At 40.6% G+C, this 18,915-nt stretch overlaps 1 protein-coding gene across 1 annotated transcript; it reads right to left on the reverse strand.

Moving 5' to 3' along the window:
- Window positions 1–1,262: 1,262 nt before the first annotated feature.
- On the reverse strand, window positions 1,263–6,180 carry LOC136671672 (myeloblastin-like). Its single transcript, XM_066647446.1, has 5 exons — window positions 6,084–6,180; window positions 4,532–4,682; window positions 3,135–3,276; window positions 1,801–2,031; window positions 1,263–1,441 (listed from the first exon to the last, which is right to left on the reverse strand). Exons 1-5 carry the CDS (start codon window positions 6,139–6,141, stop codon window positions 1,289–1,291), a joined length of 735 nt encoding a protein of 244 aa, XP_066503543.1. The 5' UTR covers window positions 6,142–6,180; the 3' UTR covers window positions 1,263–1,288.
- Between the last annotated feature and the right edge of the window lie 12,735 nt (window positions 6,181–18,915).

Genomic DNA, 18,915 nt, shown 5'->3' on the forward strand with positions numbered 1-18,915 from the left:
CCACAACCTCCAGGTCTCTGGAGCTGTGTGACTGCAACACTACCTGCTGCGCCACCGTGCCGCCAAAATTATATTATGAATGTTATTAAAATGATAAAGATTTACACTCAGACATGAACACATTTCTCCAGATTTGTAGAAACCTGTTGATGTTCCTTTTCAACTGGAGTCATTCATTCATTCATTCATTCATTATCTGTAACCGCTTATCCAGGTCAGGGTTGCGGTGGGTCCAGAGCCTACATGGAATCATTGAGTGCAAGGCAGAAATACACCCTGGAGGGGGCGCCAGTCCTTCACAGTGTGAAACACACACACACACACATTCACTCACACCTATGGATACTTTTTTAGTGGACAATCCATCTACCACCATGTTTGTGGACTGTGGGAAGTAACAGGAGCACCTGGGGCAAACCCACGCGGACACCGGGAGAACACTCCACTGGGTCTGTTTTCCTTATTCAGTGTGCTATTGTGTATTTGATATTAATTTAAGGTCATGACCCTTCACCACTGTAATAATTAAACCTGTGTTTAGTCTGTAGCCCCACTCTCTTGTTGTTGCTCCTAATAGTTACACGTGATTCCCCATTGTGAAGGAATCACACACTCACCAATTCAGTCACACTCTCAAAGCTGTGGATAATTTCCCACAGACATTCCACCTAACACAGTGTGTTTTTGGACTGTGGGAGGAGAGCATTGCATCTGATATGGGGTTTTAGATATGAGGAGAAAACACTGAATTCCTTAAAAACCATGACCCTACACTGTCAGAAAAACTGTCACTGTGGTAGTACCTCTTGCTGTCAGTGTGGTGGTAACATCAAGAATACATTTTCAGTACCTTTAATTAAGGAATTTAATTGTACCTTACGCTTACTGGAGGTTTTAAACTTGTATTGACTTTATATGCCCCATTTGATCTCCAGGACCACTCTGAAATACTTCCATCTCTATAAGGAAAGTTTACAAAGAGTCACTTCTCCTTCAGGTAGAGACTGTATTGTGCATTTAGGGAACACAACTGGACTCTAAAAATAACAGCTGCACATTTTCACTGTTTGTACTTTTAGTGAAAAAAAGCATAACTGTACATTACCATTTTTCTCTGAAAGCATTCAAGTGCCACAGTGCATGTTTAAAAGCATTTGTTTGCTTTTTTTGCTTCATTTAGTTCATAAGAAACAACATTTGAGACAAGAGAAATCATGCTTGAGAAAAAAGCTTTTATTAAAATAAAATCAGCCAAATGCTCTTGCTTTACTCATGTGTTAAACGTGGGCTACACATGGTCAAGAATAGACCTGATCCAGGGCAGGAATGCAGATATTTTGACAAAACCATTTGGACCCGAGGGTGTCTCACACTTTCCCACAATGAAAGAATCAATACCCACTGCAGTGTTCTTAAACACTAAAGGACCTCCGGAGTCTCCCTGTTAAAAACACACAAAGGCATTAGTGTCCTAGTAGTGGTCAGAGTTTAAATCACTGCCGTTATTTACCATCTGGAGTTTGCAATTGGTTTATTTAAGTTATAAGATTGATTTTAATTCATTGAGTTGCTAGAAATTCATATAAACATTCACAAAAATCATTAGTACACATTTTACAAGTGCCAGTTACAGGAAATGGTTTTCAACAAAACATGCTCAGAATAGCCTTGAGACCAGCACTAGCTCAGAAGGTGTGGAAAACAAGTAGAAGTTATACTCTGACAATAGTGAAATAAGTTTAGCTATTATTCTAAGTCAGATCAAAACAAGAAACACATTTATCAGTCATTTTTACTTACCTTGCACACTCCTCCTGGATGAACTGCACACACTCGCTGTTTAAGTGCATCATACTTCTTACAATCTGTGACTGTGATATTTGTTTCCATCAGACGTTTACTTGTGGACTTATTGTCACCGGTTCGTCCCCATCCAGCTACACTGCACTTGGTACCGACTGGGATGTCCTCCTCTTTTTTGGGGATGGGAATGGTTTTGATTGTTGGACCCAGTGGTACAGTTTTCTTGAGCTGTAGCAATGTCAGAAAGTTTAAAAATTACACTGCAACTGTCTCAATGTTTATGCGCAGAAATAAAAAGTAATTCATTGACTGAGTGGGATTTAGAAATGATGATTTTAAAATGATGATGATGACTTTATCTTAATGAACCAAGGTCTTCACGTGTACTGCGCTGTCTGGACATGACTGAACTGCTAGCAAAACTGATCATGTTCATGTACTGAATTTTCTGTCCATAAACCAGGCTGGGAGCATGAGAGACATGTTCTCTGATATATATATATATATATATATATATATATATATATATATATATATATATATATATATATATATATATAATTTTTTATTTTAATAATCTTTTTTTTTTTTCAAGCCACTAGACAGCTCAGCACACTTATGTGGCTTTTCATGGGTACGGCTCTAATCGACTGGACTCTACACAGCTCAGCACGGCATTCTTAAAGCTTTCCACGTTTCCACTGGCAGGGTGAAATGGACCCAGTGATGTTATAAATCCTTCTCTAACAGGAATCTCTGGCTTCAAAACCCACAATGGCAGGGGAAAAGTTAGGCACTGTTTACTCAACATGTATTCGCGTGTTGTTTTTGTTGTTTGGACTGAACACGGCTCCGTGCCCCAGTTCTCACAGATCAGTTTTCTTTACTTGTTGTACGTTTGGTTTTCACTTGAAATTTTTGTCTGCCACCAACCTAAAAAGCATATAAACCTCTTCAAAACACCTTGAGGTAAAGTTACAAGCTGCTGTTGTGAGTTCAATAAAAATCTATGTGAAAGCTGCTGTAATTTAAGAGATTTGAGTTTGTGCTGGATTTGAATGAGCTCGACATTTGGGGGTAATTGACATGGTTCTGGCCAATCAGCGCTCTGCAGGGTTTATACGTCACCATTTAGTACCTACTCGGCATGGTTGGAACCCCGAGCGAGCTGGGACTGAAAACCTACTCTGTTCCAGGGACCAGGTACCAGATTTGGCCAGTGGAAAAGCAAAAGAGCCGTGCTGAGTCGTGTAGAGTCGTGTAGGTTCTATGCAGTGGAAAAGCACCATTAGAGTAGAGCAATAACCAATTGTTTCAGTGCATATATTTACCTTTAAAAGCATGATATCATTGTCAAGAGTAATGGGATTGTAATGCGGATGAGCTGTGTATGTCTCCACCTTCATCCTCATAGATCCTTCTTTACTGTTTTCCAGGTTATGGGCTCCCAACACTGCTGTTAGTGGAGGTACGCTGTTCAAAGAAAGAGTTCAATATGAAGCTGATTAATTCACAAAATTCTACAGCATTCACCCAGAAGACACTGAGGAAAGTTACAGGTTTTTCCTTGTACAGTGGAACCTCAGTTTTCTACTATAATCTGGTCCAGGAGGCTAATCGAATACAGTTAATTTAAATGGGATTCATTTGTTCAAGACCCATAATTAAACATATTAAGCATCTTAACTTATAATCATAATTATCATATTATTTCGCCCTACTGAGCTGAGTAGCAAGATCTGACACATGATCACCACTTTTATTTATTGTTAAAAGATGTTTTTTGCTCCTCTGTCATGGTTCCTACAACTTCTTATTTTGTTGTTATCACTGCCTTTCTTTAGCTCCAATGTGGATAATTAGCAAGAATATAAAAATATATATTTACACACAAAAGATAAATGACAATATTTAACACAGAGTTTAGCAGAAGTGTGCACTGACTGGCAAACATGGGTAAAGATACACTGGCCTTCAGCCTCAAACATAAGCCCTCAACCCCACACCTGACACCCTTCTGAACTGCCCTCAGGATTTATGATGTTTTATGGAGTAACTTGTTTTGTGAATCATTGGCATTAAACCTGATTAAATTTTCCACAGTTAATAGCTTTTAAAAAAATTTTGTTGCTATATGGAGTAAACATGATATTTCTAATAGTTAACTGGAGTAGTTAATGACTGATTAATAATAATGGTGCAGGCAAGGAGGCAGGATGCTTGAGTGTTTTTATTTGTATTCATCCATATTTAAACAAGCAGGAAACAAGGCTTAGAAACAAAGAACAAAGAAAACAACACTAGTCTAAAAACCAAAGACTAATTCTACATTATCTCACAAAAGGATTTCCACAAAACAGTAACACAATGCAAGACAGAATTGATATAAAAACACAGGGCAGGACACAACACATAGGAACAATGAAACAGGAACACATGAATTATAAACAAGTCTAGACATTACAACACTTTACACTCTTGGGTTATTATGTTTTTTGCTGGTTAATTTAGGGTGAGAACAGTACACAGACCTCAAGTTATGATTTATTCTTATTTAGTTTTCATTGCTATAGATTCAAAGCTCTGGGACAATATTTGCCACAACACTGAAATGACCCAAAAATAAAATAAATGATTAATATTGTAATTGTGTAGAAGAACGTTTCCCTAATCAGCACAGAAATGCCAAAGCATTGTATTGGAAACATTGTAAAAAAACAAAGCTTACGTGTTCCAGCAATGTGCAGCCGTCATCACAAATTTCTCAGACACAAGGAAGCCACCACAGATGTGACTCCCATTTACTTGGAGAGACACCATATAGGGTCTGGAGTGGGGTTTAGCCTCTGTGCCATTTATTATTCCAACATCAACACCAGCTGAAAGAGAGAAAGTGGAGAGATTATAATTATACTTTCATTGTAACAATAAAAGTATTTTTATACAATTCATGCAGACTTTAGAGTTGGTAACACATCATCAACAGCTGCCTTTGTGTCTGTTTCATCTGGTGTTGGGTGAAATGTACGTAACTGAATAAAACACTCTTTTGTCTGGAACAACTTCCAGTTTAATCATGTTACAATGGTAGCGTAGTGTTGGGAGTCTGGCCCAGGGATTCAAGCTTTCCCAGAGGGAGAACCAAGCCCTATTCTGTTGGGTAGGGAGCAGATCTGTTATTCACTATGATATACAACCAGTTATCAAATAGCAAAACATTGTTACCATTGATATTTATACTATTTGTAGTCAATGGAAATGAGTAACACATTGATACTGTTTTAGACTACATGTGGTTTGGTGTAATGCAAAACACTGTTCAACTTTAAAAATTCTTGATGTGGGCCTCTTAAGTGACGACAGTTTTTAAAAGTACTCCCAAGATCAAGTGGCCATGTTTATTATTGTAGCATGCAATCCAAGGGCTCTCATGCTCATTCAACATTGGTGTCTATCCTTACCTTACATGGGCTGGTATTTCTCCAGATTTCGTGAATCATCATAAATAATAAAATCCCCAAATTTTTTTGCTATCATGTGTTCAAACCAAAAATGTTAGGTTTGAACTCTTTGACAATCCCCTTATAAAGTGCAGCATAAATTATTGAACAATTAAATATTTTGCTTGCAAAAATGTTCTAAAGCCTTTTATACCTTTTATATTTACCTGCTTATCATGCATTATATTACAAATATTGTTACACACATGTTCTGTCAGGTTTTCACTCTAAATTTGTGGAGTGTGTTGCAGGCACCACATTCAAAAGATGTATTTACATAACAAAATCAAGCTGGTCAGAGAAATCTTTGGAAATCCTTCTTCATGCCTTTGTCAGTTAAATACAGGTTTAGTGGAATATTAAAAAATTGAAGATTCTTGTTTTTATTGCTTTTTACAAAAGGTCCATCCCAACTTCTGGAAACTGAGTTTGTACAAATGCACCTGTATGGTTAGTGATGCTGATAATATGGATAATAAGTGTAGAAACACAGAAGTATGTACCAATTCCTAAAATTAGAACAGACTGACACTATGTGTAATGTATGAATAAGTGTTGCAGTGTGTAGTGTAGTGAAAAAGACCACTGCTTTCTATGCAGAAGGATTTGATTGCTTGTAACTACACTGCAAAACTCTTGAAACGTACAACTTTACTTGTAACATAGTTAATACCGCTCAGGTTTTAAGGAGGTAAATATACATTTACTGTCTAAACAGACAATGAAACAACCTGAAACCAAACTGTATACACAAGGATGGCATATGTAAGTGACTCTTACCAGAGTGGCTGAGGTTCAGCAGCAGAGCAGCCAGAAGGAGCAGAGAGAGGAGAGCCATGGTGCAGTAAGGAGGGTTTGTGTTCTCTTTGAAGAGGAAGACGAGTTTAAATAACCAGGTGGGTCAGTGCAGTTAACCACAAACATATTTTCTCATGGTTTGAAATGAGTCATTTACTTATAAAAAAACAACCATACTCACACTGTGGCCTCAGAAACCTCACATATGGTTAAATGATTCAGTCAGGTGACACAAACCCAAGCCTTGCTGCAGGTGTGCTATATAGATTGTATATAATCATAATTGTAGTAACATGCTAAAGCTTTATCCTAGATGCTGAACGTTTCTTTGAGAATATGATTGCACTGAGCCGCAAGAGCCATTACTGAAGTCAGTTGCTGAAGTTCCATAATTAGTTCTTGATCACAAACATCACATCATTTCAACCCATTGTATTTGATGTAGTTCCATAGCTGGGTGGCTTTATATACCTCTAACCACGCTTAGCATTGTGAGTGGTAATCTTAAGCTGATGTGCAGCTGCTCATTCAATAAACTGCTTTTCTATGGAGTTTAGACAAGGTGTATCTGCACAACTGAATGCCTGCATTTACAGTTAGTGCACTTCATTCATACACAACAATACAACAGTAGACAGATTTTAAATGTCACCACCTCTATACTTCACTGTGGGCCCTTTGGCTAGTATAAAGAGAGAAAGAAAACTCGCCACCATTCCCCCAGGAACAGAACCAAAGGCACAAGGCAAGTAATTATACATGTATATTTCATTAATGTAAATCCAGATGGAATCAGATTTGTGCCAAAAAAAATTAAATCTCAAACATAAAACTTATAACTTGCAAACAAAATATCCAGCTCTGATGTTTGTGCTCCATGAGTTTTGCACGTGAGCTCTGAGTTCTGCGCGTGCTCTCTCAGTTTTGTGCTCGAGTTCTCTGAGTTTTGTGTGCGAGCTGCACGAGTTATGTGCGAGAGCTCTCTGAGTTCTGTGTCTGATCCCTGAGTTTTGCGAGCATTTTTGGCACAAACCTCTTGCGTGGGCGAGTATTCTCAGGGGTGTCTTCCCATTGGCTAATGAGTTTTTGAATGACAACTCAGCACTGACATTGTTCACGACTCAACTGCAGCAAACGTGTGTATTTCGGCTTTGGGACTCCGCATGTGAACATTGCTGAATCGCTCGCATAGAATTTCCCCTTTCCTAATATTTAAACATATAGCCCTTTTTTTGCTTAAACTGCATACTATTAGGGCGGCACGGTGGCGCAGCAAGTAGTGTCGCAGTCACACAGCTCCAGAGACCTGGAGGTCGTGGGTTCGATTCTCGCTCCCGGTGACTGTCTGTGAGGAGTTGGTGTGTTGTGGTAGGTGGATTGGTGACTCAAAAAGTGTGTGTGTGTCTGTGTTGCCCTGTGAAGTACTGGTACCCCTCCAGGGTGTATTCCTGCCTTGCGCCCAATGATTCCAGGTAGGCTCTGGACCCACCACGACCCTGAACTGGATAAAGCGGTTACAGATAATGAATGAATGAATACTATTAAAAATGTTATATTTTTTGTTACTTCAACTGTTCTTGTTTATTAATATTAAGTGAGTTTTTAAATCATAATTGCCGTTGTGGAATAGGTTCAATGCGTTTGTACACGGGATTCTGAACAGGAGCTCAAGCACTCATATAAAAGTATTTTACAAATAAACAGAAATAAATGCTCATTTATTGTTTTATCCTGAGTAAACACAGACACTACTGTGCATTTACCTCAGATCAGTAAGACAAACAGGTTTTCACGGTAATTATTTTTTTAGACAAAACTACTCAATATCTACATTGATATCGTCGGACTTTGCAGGTATTTCAGCGTTTTAAAACAGTAAATCACAGAGAGTATTCGTGTATGTACCCCTGAGAACACCCGCTCACGCGAGAGGTTTGTGCCAAAACTGCTCGCAAAACTCAGGTATCAGGCGCACAAAACTGAGAGAGTTCGCGCACAAAACTCAGAGAACACGGGCAGAACTTGAAGCACTTGAACATAAAACTGAGAGAGCACGCGCAGAACTCAGAGCTCACGCGCAAAAGTCATGGAGCACAAACGTCAGAGCTGGATACTTTAAGTTTTATGTTTCAGATGATTTTTTTTTTGTGCGATTCTTTTTGGCACAAATCTGATTCCATAATCCCCAGCCTTGGTTATGGGGCAGACTTAGTGACCTCATCACACTGATGAAGATGATTATGGATATTTTTACCTATTTAATGCAACCAAGAGAGTTTGCTCACTTATTCAAGAGAGGAGCTGCTGGCTCTAAGATCAAAGGGATGAGCCGCGATACAACACTCCATTCCGGTGGAGCTGAGGAGGAGCTGTAAGGCGGGGGCTAAGTGAAAGGCTATCATTTCTGGGGATTGTCAGTTAGGTAAGTAGGATCACAACCTAATCCTCCTGCAGCCACAGTACAAGGACCTGCTCCAAAGGCAGCCAGTAACAACTTGATCCATCAGGAGGTGGTCCCCAGAGAAGATAGATGCTTTGAGAGACTGCTACGACACCATGGTCTGGGGTGTGCTGATAAACATGGTGCATGGTGAGGAAACAGAGGGGATGAGGCACTGTCTGACAGACTACCTAGACTCCCCTGCCAAGACAATTCACTGTTATCCCAACAACAAACCATGGGTAACACAGGAAATCAAAGCTGTTCTCAACAGGAAGAGGGGTGCCTAGATCTCCAGTTACCTCACTGACAAGCCACAGTATATTAGACAGAAGAACATCATGTCTGACACTGTGATCAGCAACATGGAGCACCCCAGGGCACAGTGTTGGTCCCTCTTCTCTTCACCCTTTACACCTCAGACTTCTGCTACAACTCTGGGCTGTGCCACATTCAGAAGTTTACTGATGACACAGCCATAGTTTAATTAATCAAACAAGGAGGAGGAGTATCAGAGCTTGGTGAGGGATTTCACTGACTAATAACAGCTTAATATCTCAAAGACTGAGGAGCTAGTCATTGATTTTTGTAAGTCTAGGCCAAGATTGCGACCAGTTCTAATAGAGGGAGTTGAGGTGGGGGCTGTATATTCATACAACTACCTCAGGAAGTAGCTGGACAGCAAACTGGACTAGACTACATACACCAACTACCTGTACAAAAAAGGGGAGAGCAGTTTGTACTTTCTGAGGAGGTTACAGTCTTTTAACATTTGCAGGAAACTCCTGTTCTACCAGTCTGTATTCGCCAGTATGCTTATTTACAATGTGGTGTGCTGGGGGGCAGCACTTCCAAGAAGGACTCATGTAAGCTGGAAAAACTAATCAGGCGAGCCGGCTCTGTGGTTGGCATGAAGCTGGGCACTCTGGTGACACACAACACTCCACAAAATCCTGGACGTTATGGATGATGCCTGTCATCCTCTGAACACTGTCTTCAGCAATCAGAGAGCCTCTTCAGTGCAAGACTGTTCCTTCCCAAGTGAAGGACCAACAGACTCCGGCACTCCTTTGTCCCTTATGCCATCAGACTGTATAACCCTTGCTGGGGTCAGGTGGGTGGGGGTGGTGGACAGATGGGAGGAGCAGTAACAGGAGCTACTACCCATTAGCCATGGACAATGTGCAATCATTTTATTCTTATTTATTTATATTTATTTATTTATCTTATCTTAAATAGAGTAGTTTTGTTTTTGTTTTATCTTCATTTAGTAATTGTTATAATGTTTTTAACTTTATCTTATCCTGCATGCTGCTACTGTTTTTTTCATGATGAGGGAAGAAGTCTTCCCAAGGGATAAAAAAAAGCTCATTCTAATCAAATCTAACCTATTGAATACAGAAATAAAACTTTTAATTAACCTTAGCTGTTCCAGGAGTGTGCTGCCCTCATGACAAAATTTTTGGACACAATCAGGTCCTCACATTTGTGTCTTTCATTTTTATGGACAGACATCTTATACGGCCTGGAGTGGGGCCATAGTCTTTCACCTCAGCCACAAACGTTGTGAAGGTCTTTTAAAACGTAGGCCTTATTATACTGCATCCTCAAAGGGAATTGTTAAGTCTATAAAATAAATCAGTCTATTAAATAAATCAGTTTAGCTTCAGCTTCAGTTTGGCCTCAGTGCAGTTAATGCAATACACAGCGGGATCTGTAGTTTTTTTATCTAGGTCTACTAGCAATTTCTAGTTTTGGGCTTCACCCATCTACCAATAATTTTATGCTGCACTTGCTTTAAGTTTGTACAATGCAAGTCACAGTACAAAGATTTTATTCGAAGCATTTGTTTAGGTCCATACATTATCACCATCATGTATTCTGCTTAATGCATTTCAGATGTGTCACTGTCTGGGGAATCTCTCTGCCATAGATGAAATGAAAGTGAGTTTGGCTGTTTATTCATATTTGATATTTATGATTTTTTTTTGTATCAGTTTGTGTTTTAAGGTGCTGTGTGTGGAAACAGGCTGACATTCAGCACCACTGACCTTGGAATAGAGCAGTGTGTGAACAGAGGGCTACAACTTGCTGGTGACCAGGAAGAAGGTCACAGAGCTAGACAGACTCATTATTTAACTCCCTCATACGAACCAATGTAAATAAGGTATTTCATTTTTTACTTTTGAGAATGGGCTAGTTGTTAAGCCACACCACAAGCCTGCATCAGGTTTTTTTGTGTGTGTGTGTTAAATAAACAAAACATGTCCTTATCAACTGTTGTATTGGCTGCTGGTTCTTGCTGACATCATAACACATCTGCCATAGTGCTGATGGGTGAATTTCTTAAATTTGTTAAGAGGTCCATAGCTTCATTAATCTGGGTCTGGTTCTGGGTTCAATTTAATGTGGCTTTTCCTTTTAGGAACTGGGATTTCCATTTAGGAAAATACCCACACGCAGGGGAGGGACTTATCTGACTATTAGCAACTCAGAGAATATTTAAACAACAGCTAGTCATTGAGTAAAATACAAAACTTCATACAACATCATAATATTTTAAGATTATTATATAGTAATTATTTTGAGATTAAAATTGTAATATTTTGGGCATTAAGTCACTGAACAACCAGCCTCCAGATTCTACAGTAAAAACACATGCCAATTATTCCTTTGGATCAGAAACAATGTTCTCTAGGGCTAAAGTAAGATTTACTAATAACATCCCAATAACAGGAAAACTGAATTTCCTCTAAATTGTTGGCTTTTCTATCTTTTATAATTTTTATAACACTTATGAGGGGCCATGATTGTTTATGTTAGTAAACTACAGTAAATAATTCCAATGTTATATACTTGACATTTATATTAGTGGAATTTCAAACAACACTGAAAAGCAGGAGGTGCTGCACTACCCTCAGCACCCAAACTTCCCATATCTCCGGTTCCATTCATACCAGTGCAACAGACAACAACTGAGAAAAGTACATCTTCATTTTTATAACTCCAAATCAGTTCAACCTGTCCACATCTGGAGAAAAACTATCACAAGCAAGAAACCACCTAAAATTCATTACCAGAGTTCAGACTAAATCTAATTTTACCAGATAGATGGTGGGTAAACTAGGTCAGTGGCCATCAGTTGGTACAATGAGGGAGCAAGTGAGCAGCAGGAGACTGGCATTAATGTACTTTATTCCACAAAAGCAGCACTAAAGCAAACAGATTTCGATTACAAGTGTGAACCACTCTGCTATTGCTGCATGTTTCTTTGTTTTTCAAAGTGCTGGAGTGTTATTTGTGGTATCAGTGGTAATGTGCAGCGATGGTTTGCACGTCAAGTGGTCTGCAAACTTCAACACAGGACATGAGGTGGGGCCAGAAGGGTTTTTGTGTGTGACCAAGTTTTAGAAAACAAATGAAATGGCGGTGGACTGTAGAAAGGCCAAATTCTTACCATCTTTTGTATTTATCATGAAAGAGGGATTAGAGAGGGTGGAAAACACAAGTTCATGGGAGATCTTCTGGAACACTGGACATGTAACAACAAAGCAGTCTGCAGGAAAGCACAGAGCAGTCTATCAATCTTCTATGTGGCATTGTGTTGGGGGAGTGTCATCAATGCAGCAGATGTAACAGACTAAACAAACTACTCAGGAAAGCTGAACAAGACCAGTCTGGACTCCCTGGAGTTGGTAGTTCAGGGTAGTTCACCCCTCCCAGCTCAAGACTACTCCAGAAGAGCAAAATCAGAACAAGTTGTTTTATCCAATGTTAATCCCAAAAACGAGTTTGTTATTTTAAAGTGTGGGTTGGTATGTTTCAGTGACCGAATGCATAATACAACTAAATTAAACATTTTCCTACTAATGGAACATGTATGGCAAGACACAGCAGTGCAGTTGGAGTTATTGAACACTTCGTTCAGTCACTGTCCATTCAGTTAGACCCAACCGCATTGTTGGCATAGATTCACAATGTGTCAAAGTCAGAAACAGTATCTCCTTTGTTGCTGTACAATTTGTGTTGATCATCCTCTAGTCCTTCATCATTGATCATTAAATTCTGCCCGCAGTTTTTTTAAACAAGGGTTTTAAAATTGTAATCACACCGCTGTGTCTGATTTACTCGGCTATGTGGGAGGGTGTTTTAGGTTTTGGGGGGTGAAGATTAAAATGTTCTTTTGGACCGTTCTCAAAGTAATTAAAATTTAGAAAATCTCCAAAAGGTCCAAAATACACCCTCCCTCTTCGGGGAGACTTGTTCGTTCCGAAAGAGTCGCAGAAACCAGTCGAGTGAAGTTCAAAGCAAATCAAAGTATTTATTTAACAATACTGGATCCAGGAGAACTTAATACATGAAAAACAGTCTAACATCCCTTCCACGTAAAGCTCTGACCTCTCCAAGATCTGACTCCACAGTTATACCCCATATGACGTGTCCCCCTGCTGGTGAGGCGTTTCTGGCTGATTAGCGTATATTAATATGCATAATTTCACGTTAGTACTCAGCTCTTCGCGTGCAAGTTTCACATGCATCCCGTGACCCCAAAAACATTCATCATAGCTCGGCTGTCAATATACCTTTTCTTTCCCATGCCTCCTCTTCTGTGAGTAAGATTTAGGGATTCACTAATGCACTTCAAGGTCAACAGCATGCCCCTACACTTCAGCCCTCCTAAGCTAACCCTTGTGATTAATGTCAGCGTGCTAAAAGCCTAAAGTGCACATCTGTTCAAGGTTAGACTTTTAAGAATTAAGAAGGTGTAAATATCACGTGAGTCATCATGCCAGTTAGTTATTCATATAAATGCTTATAAGATACAAGATTTCACACAATTATAAATGCTTAATTTTAACTAATCATCATTTAAAGATATTTGTCCTCAAACATAAAGTAATAAAATTGTTTCCTACAACAATTCCCAGTGTCTTGGGACACGTCATCACACTCTAGGTCCTTGAACATGTTTTTGACGTGTTTAACCTGTGAGAGCGAAAACCTCTCGGGCAGCCAACCAACCAATTTTTTGACAGGAAAAATTCTCCCACTAGCCCCTTCTGCCCCAGGCGGCCAAAATTTTAACCATGCCAACAGGAGGAAGTAACATTATTTCCCTGTTTGTTATCTCCCAGACTACTTGTTCTACAACAGTAATTCCTCCTGCTCTTCCTCACACTCCAACATGGGTAACATATATGGTGGTGGAGGATCTTTGCCCTCCATCATACGTGTTATTGTTCTCTCTATCAGGGACCTAATACAGGGTACACAGCAGCATCCGCACGTGACTAGAATAGCGGCGAATACCGCTACGGCTGAAGCCATAGATATGAACACGCCTTTCCATTTTCCAAAAGTTTTCTCTAGCCACTTAGTGATTGGATTATCTACTCCCGTGTTTTCTGCCATCTCTCTAGACAGGGATTTTAGGGCTGTTAAGGCTTTAGTCATACCTTTCCATCTGGGGCCATATTATTTGGAATTACAGTACAGCATACATCTCCGAACATATGACAAACGCCACCCTGATTAGCTAGTACCATATCTAAAGCTATACGATTTTGTATGGTCATTAGTGAAGTTGCAGATAGTTGTTCTGATAAACCAGTTATTGCTGCTCCAGTAATGTTAGCCAGTCTCATTACTTGGTAATTTACGTAATTAATTCTATCAACGTTCTTGTTTGGTGTGATCCAAATGAAAATACTTTCCCATCCGGCCGCTATCTGATCTACCAATTTATGTTCGTCTGGCACTCCGCGGGGAATTCCTATCGCATCTAAATAAGTGGGAGTGTTTTAGTTAAATCAAAGTCATAGTCACCTGATCTTCTAGGCCTATTGTGATTAGGAGTGGGTTTGTGCATGCCATACATAGTGATTGGGGAAATTAATCTGACCATAGCACAGAGGCCGTGATTATCCGTGGGTAGTCTTAGCAATAAAGTTAACCCTCCGCAATAATAATACAGTCCTGCTCTAGCCCATGGCCCTATAGAGTTACCGGAGTCATGATTGAATATAGTGTGGCACCATTTAGGATTTATGTTACCTAAGTGTTTAGCACTCCGTGTCTCGTCACCTGCTGTATGGTTAAAACAAGTGAAGTTACCTGATTCAGGAATCTTGAATGGCCCTGAGCCGATGTTGTTTGCTATCACTGGAAAAATATTTACCAAGGCAGTACAATTAGTGGGATTAGCCATATATGTTAAGTTAATCATACACTTAAACCCTATTGGGTCTTCCCTCGGGAATAATGGGGCTGGACCTAAAAACAATGTTGGTCTGGCTGCCGCACATGCTATGCACCCGTCCATGTTAGCTTCTCTGGCTTGCGCATTTATCCATCTAATCCATAAGTTACTCCCTTCAAACCCTGTGCTTAATTTTACGATTTGTTCAGTTGTCCATGTAGAATAATCTGTTCCCAATATAGACTGATTCCCCCCACTGTTTTCTGTCATGTTTTTTGTGTCCTCAACGGTGTCGGCTGTTGGTCTATTTCTAACTCTGACCTTAATCCATCCCACAGGGTCATTACCACTTACATCTACCCCGACCCCTATGAAAAATGCTGAAGACTTTTCCCCATTAGGGTCGGCTTGCCACCCCAATGCAATAGTTATCAAATTGGTTATTTGACCATTATCCCTCTGTATGTTAAGTTTTTCCCATTTCTCCCGTTCACGAGTCGCCCAACGTGTAGTCGGATTCCAATTAACATGTGTTGACCTCATCACATCTTCCCATTTGTTACAGGGTCTAGCCTTATAAGCTGCTTGGTCGGTGTTTTGATTACATTTAATATTGTTGTCACGAGACCAACACAAATACACCGGCTCCCCCTTATGCCCCAGCTGATTTGTACCACATTTAACCACTTCACATAAGTTCACTGTCCATGCGGTTGTCTCACCCCAATAATAGTCTAATTCTATACCTCCCCAGCGTCTGATGCATTTTGATTTAGGCTGGGAGATGGTTGATCGTTTGGTTCTGTTTAGCTGTGATGTCGGGTCTTTAATTGTCGCATTTGCCGGGCGTACGATCGCTGAAATATTGACAACTGTTCCCTCTACCGTTGTTAATTGTTCCTGCGTGGAGACAATGGCCAGTGTTATTATCATTATACTCAATAGAGTAATGGTTATGGTTACCTGGAGCCATATCGGAATATCTGGAGGAAGTACTGGTTGGTAATGGTCTGTATTTTGTCCTGTCCCACCCCCTTTTTCCATACCAAGCCATTATTAAACAATCAATGTGTTTCCCCACTAAGTTTCCTTATACTTAATAAAATATTATCTATACTCTATATGTGTAAGTGTTTAAAGTTACAGGGTGCGTTTTTTTTTTTTTTTTTTTTTTTTTTTTTTTTACAATTTGTTTAGAAAGTTCAACCTGCAAGGAAAGGAGAAGGAAAAAAAAATTAAAAGTCCAAGCAACCTGTAAAGAAGAAGAGTCCACGACAACCTGTAAAGAAAATAATAATGTGTTCTGGATCTTCAAGAGCTTCAGACAGCTCTCCGGTGACACCTGTCATTCGCAGAGTGTCCAGCTGGCACTTGTTACTAATTAGATGCTTGCTTCTGCGTCTGGTGCTCCTCTGGTGACAGTGCTGGCTTGCACTGAGACAGGTGGTACCATGAGCTGCCTTTACCCTTGAGTCGTACCGCGTGGCTGGTTCTCTCTGTCACCTGGAATGGGCCTGTCCAGCGAGGTTCTGACCACTTTCGCTCGATGGCTCTCAGATACACCCATGGAGCCACGGCCACCTCGGGAGGTATCTCATGCTCCTCGTCTCCTCCTCTGTTTCTCCGTACCTGCACAGATAGTTCCTCACACACTGATTTTAGTTTCAAAAACAGTTGACGATACTCATCTGTGTTCGTCCCAGGCGAGCCCACATCAGGACTCAGTCTTGTTTTTGGGCCTGGGAATGCTACGCCTCTGACCAGTTCAAATGGGGAGAAGCCTGTGCTTCTATTAATAGAACTCCGAATACTGATCAGGGCAATTGGTAGGGCATCTAGCCAATTCATGCCCGTGGTCAGTGTAATCTTAGCTAATTTGGATTTCAGATTTTGATTCATCCTCTCCACCTGACCTTGTGAGGCAGGATGATACACACAACCATAGCTATGGCGCAGCCCCAACGACTGCTCCACCCACTGCAGTGTTTTGCTCGTGAAATGACTCCCGTTATCTGAAAATTTTTTCCTAGGACTAGAATCCAACAATTAATCAGAAACTTACAGACTGATTTTGCATCTTCCCTCAGAGTGGGGACTGCCTCTACCCACCCCGAGAATCGATTTACAACGACCAGGAGATATCTATATCTCCTAATGGGGTCAATCATATCTGTATAATCCATTTGAATCTCATGTCCATGACAATCTGGCAATGGAAACCTTCCTGGAGCTAGTTTAAATGCTTTTGCTACGTTCTGTGTGTTACAAATCTGACATTTAGTGATGTAATCAACCACTAATGCTGACATGTATGGGTGCCAGCATTGTTTTAGATTTTCCAGTGTCTGTCATCTTCCTACGTGCGCCACTGTGTGTGCTTCTTCTAAAACTGCTTCTGCTAGTGACATTGGTAAAACTACTTGTCCTTCTTGTGACATCCACACCTGACTGTTTGGGCTAGCCCCCTTTGCTAGCCATACTGACTTTTCTTCTGGACTTGCCTGATCCTGTATGTGTCTAAGCTCTTGTCCTGTGGGAATCGGTTCCCAGGGTACACTGGAGTCCAACACAAGCATGTTGTTGGGTTCCGTGTATCCTGCTACTCTTTTTGCTGCCTCATCTGCAGCTTCATTCCCTCTGTTTATTATTGTGTCTCCCTTTTGATGTCCTTTACACTTCACAATCGCTACCTTATTTGGTTTGTGTATAGCTGCTTCTAATCGCATCAGTTCTGTTTTGTGTTTGACTGGTTTCCCTGCGCTTGTGACATATCCAACCTGCTTCCAATGTGGAATGTCTACATGCGCAGCTGTTACTACGTACACTGAATCACTATAAATAGTGACGTCCCTTCCTTCTGCCACTTCTAGTGCTGAAATTACTGCTAGTTGTTTCACCTCCTCTGCTATAACTGTCTGAAACTCATATGTTTCCCCCTTTGCTTCCTGAACTACTGTGTATCCTGCTCTGACTTCACCTGTATCTGCCCTGTACCCACACCTATCTGTCCATAAATTCCATGACCCTGGAATGGGTGTGGCTTGTAAGTCTGGTCTTACTTTTCCTTGCCTTTCTACCTGTTCCTCACACTCATGTGGTGGACATTCCAGCACCCCATCTGCCATGTTGACTCCTTCGTGTGTGTAGGTGATGTTGGGTGCAGTCAATGCTTTGTGAATGCGTCTCTGTCGCAATGGAGTGAGTGTGAACATCTGTGAGTTTATGTACGCTACTACTCCGTGTGTGGTTAGAATGCGCAATGGGTATCCTGCTACCAGATGTGCTGTTTTCTGAACTAATTTAGTCAGTCCTGCTACATGTCTTGTGCACTGTGGTTGTCTCCTTTCTATAAGGTCCAATGGGACACTTAAATACATTAGTACTGCTCTACCTTCCCCCTTTTTCTGAAACAGTACACCATTTATCACAGTGTCTGTTTCCGAAACATCCATGTAAAAAGGTAGTGAATAGTCAGGTCTGGTTAAGTCAACTGCAGCAGATAAGGCTTGTTTAACATCTATAAACGCCTGTTCTGACTCCACTGTCCAAGTGAGCTTACCAGACAAATTTCTCATCCCTAGAGATTTCACCATGTCTCTAAGAGGTTGTGTACGTCCGACAAAGTCAGGAATGTATTGTCTGCTGTAGCCAGTCAGTCCTAAAAATGCTAACATGTCTTTCACCATTTCTGGTTTTGTGTGTGACAGTATAGCGGACCGGTGTGTGGTGGACATGCCCGTGGAACCCTGTGTTACTACTCTCCCTAAGAAAGTAACCCTAGATCAGCAGCACTGTAATTTCTGTTTGGATACTTTGTACCCCGCGTCTGCTAAGCATTGAAGAACCGCCTTGGTTGCTTCAAGGCAGATTTCCAGTGTTTTAGCCGCCAAAGCAATATTATCAACATATTGTATCAATAAGGAGCCTTCTGGCAGTTGGCATGAGTCCAGACTCCGCCTCAGGGCCTGATTAAACAATCCTGGAGACAGAGCAAAACCTTGAGGTAATCTAGTGTATCTGTATTGTATGCCTTTGTGTGTGAATGCACATATATCTCTGCAGTGTTCCGCCAACGGAATACAGAAAAATGTGTTAGCCAAGTCAATGCAAGTGAACCATTTCATGTCTGGACCTAGTTCTGACAGAGCGGTCTTAGGGTTAGGGTTAGGTTTAGG

Source organism: Hoplias malabaricus, chromosome 16 (genome assembly GCF_029633855.1).
Source record: "Hoplias malabaricus isolate fHopMal1 chromosome 16, fHopMal1.hap1, whole genome shotgun sequence".
Taxonomy (NCBI): Eukaryota; Metazoa; Chordata; class Actinopteri; order Characiformes; family Erythrinidae; genus Hoplias; species Hoplias malabaricus.